Consider the following 11,676-nt stretch of genomic DNA (forward strand, 5'->3'; position numbering starts at 1 on the left):
TAAATGACTTACAAAGCCTCATCCAAGGTTCTTGGTCTTCTCCCTCTAAGTAAAACACCTCATTTCAGATGAAGGCTTGAATGATCTTGTTAGGTCAGAGCAAATCCTGGAGCTCACACTGTTGCAAATCAGAGCAGAGCATGTACCCCTGAGTATCAGTCAACTCAGCAGGAAAACCAAAGTTTTTAAAGATCTGGAGGACACAAGCCCTTGGAGGTGTCCTCTCTGCCAGCTAGGTCTGCACCCCCTACATCAGCAACAAGAGCTGTAGCCACGCTACTCGGGGAGAACAATTACAATCTTGATTTTAGTTGGAAATACAAGAACAATGACAGTTCTACAAACACTGGGTTTCTTGTTCAAGCCACCAGAAGGCTTTGGAGATGCTTCATTGCTTCCTCCTGGCCTGCCCATAAAATCTCTGCTTGAATTTACCTGAGACAAAAAGAAATTTAAAATCGCCTTTGCTGGAAGTGGGAATTCCTCATGGACTCCTTAGCACTGAGATTGTAGGGGGAACCCACTAAGGCTCTTGAGTGGGATATGAGAAATCCTCACAGTGGTTTGGGGAAAATTTTCAAGCAAAACCAGTGCTGAACACTGAATACAACTCTAGCATGGACAGATAGATGAGAGTGGAAAAGTTTAGAAAACATATCTCTAAGCTCAGCCTACTCTATCATATAATAAAATCCCTCTTCAAATATATCTGAAATTTTGCTGTAAGAAGCCAGAACCTGTATGGTACCATTTGATTCTCTTATTTCCAGTTTCAACCTCTACAGGCACGGCCTTCCCTCAGAGCCAACAATGAGGATGCATTTCTAGCATGTTGCAGGTATGTCTGTCACAAGAAAACTCCAAACCTGCTCAGATGTTCTCTCTTGAAAGCACATTTCTTGTAATAGTTCTTCAGAATTATTTTGGAACACCAGGACCTGTGAATTAAATTTATCTCTCTTTGTAAAGAATCAGAACAGACTTTGCACACTGTTAGGATCCAACCCTGGCATCAGGACATGAGGGCACACACAAATTTTCCCAAGACAAAATCCCTAAGAGCTATTTATTAAAAAAAATATTTCAAAATACTTTTTAAAGCTTGTCCCTGAGACAATTACAGGCTCACAATGCAGAAATCAACCAAGTTTTACAAATTCTTAGACTAGCTCTGTAAAACTGCCCCAGGTAGGGTGCTGGGAAGTAATTCCCCAACTTCCAAACTTGACTGGGTCCTGAAGGCTCCTCTTAAAACTGACACCAATCTACTCAGCAGGTCTGCCCAGCCTCTCTCCTCACTACCTTCAAAACAAAACAATAAGGATTTATTCCTTTTATTTATTGCCCAGTGCCGCCAGGGGAGTAGTGGGTTATATTCCTTCTAAGCCCCATCAATCAAATTGCCAAATTCAGCCATCTCTGCACAGGTGAAACAACAACCACCACAAATCCCACTGGAGGTACCCTCAGAAGCTGCAGGACTGCCAGGGCAGGTCACAGACAAATCTTGCTTAATGGCTGTGGTGCATGAAAAGAAAAGACTCTAGATTAAAGTTGCAGCCTGGTGGTTAAAAAAGGAGAAAAAAAAAATAGCCATTCTTCCATCTGCAAAGCAAGTGCATTTGATCCAGAAAGCAATGAGATTCTGTAAACATAACACCTCCAGATGTATTTATTTCCTTCCAGAGCAAACTCACAACCATTTGGCTGCTGTCAGCTTAAATGATTTCACCTGGTTTCTGTTTTCTCTTTGAATACCAACAATGACCAGCTGACTCATTTTTACTTTGAGAAGTACAGGATCTGGATTACTTGGCTTTAGACTGAAACCATGACCCCAATTCACTGGGAATTTTGCCTCTGATTTCCATGCTGGCAGGATTTAACTTTCAAGTCTTTCATCCAGCTTCTCTTCTGTTTTTACTGTTAGGAAAACATTTGTTTCAGACCCATTTGGTCATGAGTATGTTTGAGAATGTGTCTCCTGGTTCACACCAGAAGAATTTGCACCATGTCATTTTGAAATGCCCTCACGTGCGTGCTCACTGAGCACCAGTGAGATACCTGTTACCTTGCACAGCATCAGGGTGTGGTTTTAATTGCACCTTCAAGGAAATAAAGTTTAATTGAGAAACTCAGGTACAAATTAATCTCTTTGTGCCAGATTCTCCTGTCCGAAGTCCAAAAGTCATCCTAGCTGAAAGGGAGAGCTGGGCACCTGGAGCTCATTGCCCTACACCTTTGTTTCAGCAATAACTCCTGAAAGAAGTTTCAGAGCAGCTGCTAAGGGGAAACTTGAAAGGCTACAGCACAACCTGATGATTTTTCAACCTGGTCACAGCACAGGAACAAACCTGACTTTCTCCTGCCCTCCACCATCTACCAAGGGACATTAAAATCACATGTAATCAGAGTATTTAGTAACATTTCCAACCATGATCTCAGGTAACACGTCCTTCCAGCCTCTGTCCAAAGCTCAAGAACTGCCTCATTAAGAAATGGCTGTATCAGTGGGTGTAATGCAAACCATTAGAAAGACTTTAGGCCAGTGCTACCTGTGGCCTTCCACCTCTTCTGCCCTGTTAGGGGACATGGCACTTGCTTTCTCTTGGGATCTGCAGGAGGCTGAAGGCTAGTGGGATTTGTGCTGAGTGCTGCTGTGGATGGTACATACAAATCCCTTAATGCTACCCCATGTATATATAAAACACAGGCTGAGCTCCCAGCAATGGGGCACAGAAATAATTGTTCTGCATTGTATAACTGTGCTGCTGGAGCCAGGTGAAATTAACTCCTCACTCTGTAGGAATACATACCTGATTGTGGGCATGGCAGCCCTATTATGGTTAAACTGCTGTAGAATGATGGACTCCCCCAGGGGAGTTCTTTGAACCCCTCCCTCTGCAGGTTCACCACTGGCTGGGTGATGTTTGGTCCACATTCAATGCTTGCAGCAAAATTAACGCTATGATTCTAGCAGAGTGATTATAAAGTGATTGCTTTCCAAGATTAAGAAAAAAATAAAATTTTAATGCTGTGTCTTCAGAAAGTTACTACCCTAAAAGCAAATTTAAAGCCGTAGGCAAGAAGATAAATTAATCAAAGATTACAAACAAGAAGCCGGGGGGTGAGGAGGGAGGGAAGATGATCTCACCATGCTGCGTCACCGCGGGATATCTCAACAGCCCATCGCTCCAATGGGGGGAGCAAGCCCTGAAGGAGAGGCAGATAAGCAGAGGGAATCCAGCCTGGAGCACAAGAGAAGGAACAGCCAGATCCCACAGCACCGCACTGCTTTGCCAACCGCTCCTAGAGAGGGAACCCGCCGCAGGAAAATGTAAAAGAAACAAAACTCCTGGGGCTCCTTGAGACACACCAGGCCTCCATGAAGCCAGACAAGTGTCTCAAGGTCTGCATCCTCTACAACTGGATCTGCTTCTCTTGGATTGCCAGGGTTAGAGTGCCACTGAGTTAAGTCACATCTGTCATATTTGAGAAGTGGCAATGACAGAAGGAGGGGTAATGGTTTTAAACCAAAAGATTTAGGATAGATATTAAGAAGAAATTCTTTGTTGTGAGGGTGGTGAGACACTGGTACATTTTGCCCAGAGAAGCTGGGGATGCCCCATCCCTAGAAATGTTCAAGGCCAGGTTGGATGGGGCTCTGAGCAACCTGTTCTGGTGGAAGGTGTCAAGATAACCTTTAATGTCCTTTGCAAAGCAAGCCATTCTATGGGTCTGCAATAGCCAAGTTACACCTCAACCCTAATTTCTCACAAAGTAAAGTGAGTGTATTCTTCTATTCATAAATTTTGCCAAAGAATTGTACAAACTTGGAGCGATTTGAGTAGTCTCTAGGATGGTTATTACAGCTGCAATGTATTTCCTTACTCTAGAAGCACTGTACACACCGTATGGAATGAAAATCTGCACTTTCCCATAATCTGCTCCCCCAAAGCTGCCCAGGGCGGCCTGGAGAGCAGTGTCCCCAGCAAACCATGCCCTGAGGGATCTCTGTGGGGAAGCAGAGAGCCTGAAACGAGGTACAGCCCAGCCCGGAGCCCCTTAGGCGGCGAACAGCAGCACCTCATGTCCCGCGGGGGCAGCCACCCCGGGGCTGGACGGCAGGAGAAGGCGCCGACAAGGCAGAGGCGCTGCGGGGCGAGGTGTGCTCCGGGATGCTCCGGGTGCTGCGGGCACACCGGGGCTGGCGCTGCGGGGAGGGTGCGGAGGCTGCGGGCAGAGCGGGGAAGGCGGCAGGGCCGACATTAGAGGGCACCATTGCCCCGCGCATCGCCGCATCCCCGGCTCCGCCGCGCCGGACGGGGCTCGGGATGGATGGGGACCGGGGCAGGGACGAGGTGCGGGCACGGCCCGAGAGCAAACGCGGCTCCCCCGGGGGTTTTCCGACAGCGCCGCACGGACTGGGCCGCGTAAAACTTGGGTCGTTTAACTCTCCCTTCACTCTGTTTTTAAGGTCTTTGTCGTGAGCATTCTTTAGACGGCCTCCACTTCTCGGGTGTGTGTTGCTTTCACAGTCAGATTTCATGACGTTTCTGGGGCTTTGGGGAGTTTTTTCATACTCTGTAGGCTTTGTTCCCGGTAGGCATGTGCTGGGATCCATGTGAAGATGCCTCCGATGCACTTACCGCTGCTCTTGGGCTTGCTTGGGGACCAGGCACCTCCCCTCTGTAACAGTCCAGGCCATGAAGGATCTCCTTCAGGACTAGACTACCAGCAGTAAAAAACCTGTTTACTTAAGAAACATGAAACCAAAAATAAAACCTGCGTAATGGCCCCTTCACCACTACCTCCCCCTACATAAAGTAGAAATAACCTATGAAAAGCTACTCCAAAAATAATATTACCGTGGATCAAGATGAAAGGCAAGGGGAATGTCAAAACAAGCAAAACGCAAACCTCTAGTTCAATGCAAAGAGTGGCAATGAACAGGACCTGTGAGTGTGGAGCATGACTTTGACAGCAATTACACCAACAGAAAAGCAGGGAGTATAAATAAATGGAGCATTTAACTACTGCTAAAATATCACTACACAGACAGCAAGCAAAAAAGGGCCACCCTCCACAGGTACGTACGGCGAGCTGAAAATGCTGCTCGGTACCTGCCATTGCCAGCCTGCCTCCCCAGATAACAGCATCCTGCAAACGAGCCAGGCTCCCAGTCAGGATGAGGAGCCAGATGGCGAGTGGAGTTCATCTAGTAAAACAACATGATGGCAAGAGCAAAAGAGGAGTGTGAGGAGAGAATGCAATGGCCCCTGGTGTACTGGCAGGTCCATCAATAGATTAGGCTAAATTCACTGCTACCTTTGTGCTACCCTAATGATGCACAGCAGCTGGACAGCAAGGCTGGCTCTTCTTATAACAACCAAGAACAGAAGGCATAATAAAAAAAATAATTAAAGGAAATTAAATTAAATGAAGCAATTTTTTTTTTGTCTGAGATATTAGCTTATGCCTTTCTTTTTTTTTTTTGAGAACACAACAAAAAGCAATTCAAACTGAATTAAAGCTGCCAGAATTTTTCCAGGGTTCTGCTCAGATTTCCTTTACCCATTTTAACCCCTGTAATAGTGTGGTTTTGCCCAGCTATCAAATCTAGTAATTTGAGACTTTATGACCTTGTCAAGAAATGGAAAATTCTGAGTCTATACCAGTTTGAATAATTTGAATTATCACTTTAGTGGTAGAAAAGCCTCGATGAAGAGATTGAGCAGTCTGTCCTGACTTGAACCTTAATTGTAATCAGTTTATTTAAGCAGGATTCCAAAGTACCAAGCAAAATTGCCACTAGTATAAATGCAAATTGCTTGTGATCACATGCTTAGTAAAAGAGAAGTGCAAAGGAGATAAAGTACCACTGTCTATTGGTCTATGCCTCTGCTAAAGCAATTATGGGATATAACATGTTCTGAAATGAAGCAATCACATGTAGATCGCACAACAGTTGAAGAATCTTGAGTTAAACATTGCTGAGCGTAGATAATAACCGTGTACTAAAGGAAATGAGAGGAGAGCAAAGCACAAACCTTGCAGCCTCAGGGGCCCAACAACAGGTCTGCTTGTCTGGCAGCATGCTGAGGACAATCCCTGCAGGAGAAGTTCGCTCCAAGACTTGCCAAAAGATAGAAGAGTGCTCCTCCATGGCACCACGTCATGGGGACTGTTTGCCTCTATACATAAGCATCTCACTAAACCCTCTTTTCTGAATAAGTTAACCTGGAGTTGCACAACAGCCAGCCCCATCAGAATGACAGCACCGAGAATCTCTCTTTTGTTACCTCCATAACTTCTTATCAAATCTCTTTGGTTACTCCTTGCTCAGTTTACAGTGCAAGGACCTCTCTTCCCCTATCTGCCAAGCCATCAGACTCAGCCCTGGCTCTGACACTCAACCTGGACCCTTTCCAAACAGAAATAGTCAAATGCAATAAACCTCCTGCAATTGCAATCCCTTTGCAATGATGCACAGGCCATAAAGGAGTTTGCTTTTCCCTCCCCTGACCCTTTTGAAACAGAACAGCCAGCAGGAATACACACTAGTTAAAGCCATTATTTTTCCTGACATAAGCAGATATGACTTGGATATTTTGAGCAAAAACGTTCCATTCTCATGGGGCATTGTTCTAACCATAGCAGTAATTACTCTGCTCAGTGTTCTGGAGCAGGAATTTCTAAAGAAGCTAGTAGGCTTGGTGGTAGGAGCTCTTGGGTAAGATTTTGTGGCTCATGTTAGGCAAACTGCTGGTTTAGAGGATCATAACCTACCCCTCTGGCCTGAGAGTTCACAGATCCACTAAATTAAAAACATCTCTCTGTGCATACAGTACTTCCTCCTCAAATGGGCTGGATGCTCTCTATCTCCACACAAAAAAGAAAAACAGACAATGCTAGAACTTGTGAGCAGAAGGTGGCCAGGACCATCACCAGCACCTTAAAACTGAAATGTATAGTGGGACAAAAAAAATCGAGTCAAAAGCATTAGGGAGCAGTAACAGTGAGGAAGCTGAACTAAAAAAAACAGGGGTGGTAATCTCAAACCTGAGCTGCTTTACCTCCCAGGTGAGCTGGAAGGTGAAGTGGCCTCACACAAGGCAACTGCTGAGCGTTGAAACCGTCGTTCCTTGCCTCCCTCAAGCACTGCGTAAATATTGGCTAACCTCGGGGAAGGGTTTGGAAGGACAACACGTGGATTTTGCAGAGGGCACGCCCACATCTTGCAAATAGCAGGGGATCTTGCTGGTGCAGCTTTCATGGCAGGAATGTCTAAAATCAAGGAGGCAGAACACAGGAAGGGCTGGCCTCGCTGGCACGGGGGGAGGACGGCAGCAGGCTCATGAGGACTCCTCACAAAGAGCTCCTGTCTGCAGGGACCTGGCCTTTGCCTTTGGCTCCAGCCTTGCACAGGGGGCACTTTTCCAGCAGGTTTCTTGAGGATCTCAAATTATTTTCCCTGCACAGCACATTTATTCCTAGAACCACCCCAACCTATATCCAGAGAGATGCATTTGATGGCTGCTGAGAGAAGTCCCCAGGTGAACACCGTGCCATATTCTCCAACCATCCCAGCTTGTGAGACCCACACCTCCTCTCCTGGTTGAACCTATGCCTAAATGATGTGCACCTCCTGCTTTTTAAGATGATAGCTCTTAGTGATGAGGAACTTTTCATGACCTGCTCCCTAAATTATAACCTTGGGGCCAAGAGAGCTCCACATGGCCATCTTCAAGGGCCATTTTGGGACAGAAAGGACAGTGGGGTAATAGTCACCTAAAGCAGCCACATGGGTAGGTTGTCCAGCTCACCTGGGAAACTGAGAATGGCTGTTAAGAACATAACATCTGAACAGGCATCTTTAAAAGAAAACAGTCTTTACATTTCTTAAAACACCAGTGCTATCACCATTAGTGAAATGAAAGTGCTCTGTCTGTACCACAGGTCAGCAAAGTCTTCTGCCAGGTGTGACTCCATGCCAGCCCAGGAAACAAGTGGGGATCTGCACCCTGAAGGTACTTGCTGCATCTTCTTCTCTCCATCACCAAGCTACAGATGCTCCCCACTGAGCACCCCACCTGTCCCCACAAATACCAGGAAATGACTTCAGGAGATCAAACCTGCCATGGCATCTCACTGCTCAGCAGCCTGAGCATGGATAGATCCTTCCTGTGCAGTGAGCCAGGCTCCAACATTCTCTCTGCCAGCAGCAGCCAGCCCCAGGTCCGTGCATCCAAACCCACGGGCACTGCTGGTACCTCCTGGTGCGGGCAGACTTTGGAAGCACCACTGAAGGTGCAGCACCTGGGAGATGACAGGGGCTGTCCCAGCTGCCACAAGCTCCTCACTGGCACGGCAAGGGCGGGACTGAGGGTCCCCAGCACTGCTGGAGGGCTGCTCTGTCACAGAGGTGGAACAAATATGGAAACACCACAGACTGACTCTGGTGCACCTGGCAAGGCCTTTGCATGGATGCAAAGACAAATTCCTCTCTTCTTGAAGCAGACCTACCTGTGGGTACTATTGCCCAAAGCTCCAACCCCTCCAGCCCTGCAGCAAGCAGGCATCTGGGGCAGTCTCTGCACATCCTGGGAATTAGTATTAATTTTATTCCCTCTAGGAAATAAAACCATCCAGGTTGTCTTTGCTCAAGGGTTTGAACTTCCCAAAGGCAAGAGACATAGGGACATGAGTGAGGGGGTCCCCAAACACACTGCATGAAAGAGGTTCTTCTTTCCCCTTGTCTGCAGATGAAAAAATCATTGCCACGATGACCCTCTGAGACGCACATCAACACTGTGATGATGTTCTGGGACCAATTTTAGCACGGTGTCAATTATGCTCCCCCTTCTTTTCCTTTCATACTCCTCCATCCCAAAACAACAAAAAGCAATGATTGCAGTGACCTGCAGAAAATGTAAAGCACAAGCCAGCTGATCCCTGGCAACACAATAGCAAGATTAGTTCATCTGCAGTGAACAAACACGTATTATGTGGGTTTTAAAGTCAGGAGAGGAAAATGCTGTGGTTTTCATGTACTTCTATTCACTAAGGCTGCAAGTTATTACTTCCATGCAGCTGAGAAGCCCTATTTTTAAAAATAGCCTTCAGCTTGTTTTGAAATCTGCAAGCATCTCGCTTTGTTTTGCAGCAGAGTAATAAAAATCTCCGAGCCAGAAACGATCCTGTTTTCCTCCACACGCATCACCTCCCCCGCCCCAAGCCCCCGCGCTCCACGGATGCTGAAAAAACTGGCGACACTCCTCGAGGAGAAAAAAAAATTAAAAACTCAAACAAAATAGTAGCGAAAAATAATAGTAAAAACACTCCCACACGCACTCTTCACGCGGAAAAGGCAACACGGGGCGAGGGGGGAAAAAAACAACCCCGAATGTCGCCGGCTTGGAAGCGGCGGCGGAGCCGCGGCCGGCGGCAGACAAAGGGAGCGGGGGCCGGCAGCGGGCGGGGAGCGCGGCAGCCGCCCTCCGGGGCCGGGCCAGCGCCGGGGCCGCCCCCCCGGGCCGGGCCGGGCCAGGGCGGGCCAATGCGGCCGGCGGCGGCGCGGCGCTGCCCGGCGCAGCCAATGGAGGGCGCGGGCAGGAGCGCTGCCGCCGGGGGCCGGGGGGCGGCGGGGGGGGCCCCGCCAATCGCGGCGGGCCGGCGGCAGGGAAACACTATTATGCTAATGGTGTTTTGCTCGCACTCGCGGGGAGCGGGGTTTAAAAGGCAGCCGCCGGGGGCAGGGGTTCAAAGGCGGGAGGCAGGGCCGGTCTGAGCGCGAGGGAGCGAGCGGACGGGACAGGACGGCAGGAGAGGAGCGGCGGGGGGGCATCCACGCCTTCCCGGCCCGGCGGCGATGTCCAACGTGCACCTCTCCGGCACCGCCGCCCTGGAGCGCCTCTCGGCCCGGCGAGCCCTGGTCGGGCACGGCCGCAGCCCCGTCTGCAGGAGCCTCTTCGGGCCGGTGGACCACGAGGAGCTGGGCCGGGAGCTGCGGGAGCGCCTGCGGGAGATGGGGGAGGACGACCAGCGGCGCTGGGACTACAACTTCCAAACCGACACGCCGCTGCCGGGGCCCGGCCGCCTGCGCTGGGAGGAGGTGGAGGCCGGCGCCGTGCCCGCTTTCTACCGGGAGACTCTGCAGGTGGGACGGTGCCGCGTCCCCCTCGTCCGGGCGCCCCCTTCCCCGCCGCCGCCGCCCGCCGCCGGCAAGGGCCCCGGGGGCCGCCTGAGCCGGGAGAACCGCGCAGCGCCCCGCCGCCGCGGCATGCGGCTCCGCCGGAGGGGCCCGACCGCCCGCATCACAGGTGCGTGGGGAGCCGGGGAGCGCGGGGGACGGGGGGCGTCCCGCCGCACTGGCTGACGGACCCCTCTTTCCTCTCCGTCCCCCATCCAGATTTCTTCGCGAGGAGAAAAAGGCCGGCGGAGCCCAAGGCGGCGGCGGAACGCCCCAGCGGCTGCCCGCCGCCCCCCGCCGCCGTGCCGGCTGAGCAGACTCCCCGCAAGCGGCTCCGGTGAGCCAGGTAAGACGCGCCCCGGGAGCGGGCGAGGCTGTCCGGGCGCTTTCTGCCGCGCTCTCTTACTCACTTCCTATACCACGACCAATTCTTTTTCCCCTGCTTATTTTTTCCCCCCCCTCCTCTTTTTTGTTCTTCTCCAGACTTTTGCACTACTGCACCCACGGGAGAGGCGCGCCGCCACGGGAGGCGCGACGCCCCGGAGGCGCGGGGGGCCGGGGCGGGCGGCGCGGCGAGCCGGGACCCCCCCGCGCCCGCCCGGCCCGGCTGCGGGAGCCGGAGCGGAGCCGCAGCGCCGGCCGCGCACGGAGCAGTGTTATCGTACAACAGTGCAATGTATGACGTTCTGTATAGAAATGTATTATGCCTAATGTGAGTACACTGGCCAGAAGTGTAAAGCTTTAAAAGTCATTTATAAGAAATGTTTAATCTCTGCTGAGCTCTCAGTGCAAAAAAAGGAAAAATTAAAAAAACAAGTGTATATTTGTACAAAACTTTTTTTAAGAGTTATACTAACTTATATTTTCTATTTATGTCAGAAACGTGGATAACTTTGACATCCAATAGTCTTTTGTTTTCTTTTGGTTAAGCCAAAGGGCCCTATATTTGCTTTTGTTATTCACAAAATGTAAATTTATTTTTATAGTGGATTTTTTTTTTTTTTTTGCATTCACAAGATGTAGCTATGAATCAAAATATTTTTTAGACTTTACTTGAAGACAAATCTGTTTCAATGGATCCTGAGCCGGTCTGTACCACTGCCATTGCAAATAATGCCACAACTTCAATAATAAAATTAAATAAAAGGAAACGGCCGCAAGCCTGCTTGGTGTGTGCTGGAGGGGAAGTCCGGGGGGAGGGGGGCGGCAGAGACAGCCCCGGCGGCTGGGGCGGGGGAGCCCAGCCCCGTCTGAGTCTCTCGGGGCAGGGGCTCCTCCCTCGGCCCGGGTCCCCCGGAGCGCGACCCCGCCGCGGGGAGGGCGCTCCCCGCCGCCAAAAGCGGGCGTGCGGTGCGGAGGGGAAAGGAGGGCTTTTCTCCCTTAAAAACAAGTTCAAACTCCTGAGTACTGCCGGAGTTAACCAAGCATGAGGGGAGCACACGCCCTCATCACACCCTGCCTTCGCCTTTCGGCTCGCTGTAATG

General features: G+C 50.1%; 1 protein-coding gene across 1 annotated transcript; it reads left to right on the top strand.

Annotated features, from left to right (window-relative positions):
- The first annotated feature begins 9,555 nt into the window (after positions 1-9,555).
- Positions 9,556-11,352, top strand: CDKN1C (cyclin dependent kinase inhibitor 1C). The gene is made up of 3 exons (XM_054635770.2): positions 9,556-10,322; positions 10,412-10,538; positions 10,676-11,352. The coding sequence occupies exons 1-2, from the start codon at positions 9,872-9,874 to the stop codon at positions 10,531-10,533; spliced, it is 573 nt and encodes a 190-aa protein (XP_054491745.1). The 5' UTR covers positions 9,556-9,871; the 3' UTR covers positions 10,534-10,538; positions 10,676-11,352.
- Positions 11,353-11,676: the final 324 nt, after the last annotated feature.

Source organism: Agelaius phoeniceus, chromosome 6, assembly GCF_051311805.1.
Source record: "Agelaius phoeniceus isolate bAgePho1 chromosome 6, bAgePho1.hap1, whole genome shotgun sequence".
Classification (NCBI taxonomy): Eukaryota; Metazoa; Chordata; class Aves; order Passeriformes; family Icteridae; genus Agelaius; species Agelaius phoeniceus.

Coding starts and splice junctions, on each gene's coding strand:
- CDKN1C (XM_054635770.2), top strand. CDS start 9,872: ATGTCCAACGTGCACCTCTCCGGCACCGCCGCCCTGGAGCGCCTCTCG. Junction 10,323..10,411: donor CCCGACCGCCCGCATCACAG/GTGCGTGGGGAG, acceptor TCCCCCATCCAG/ATTTCTTCGCGAGGAGAAAA.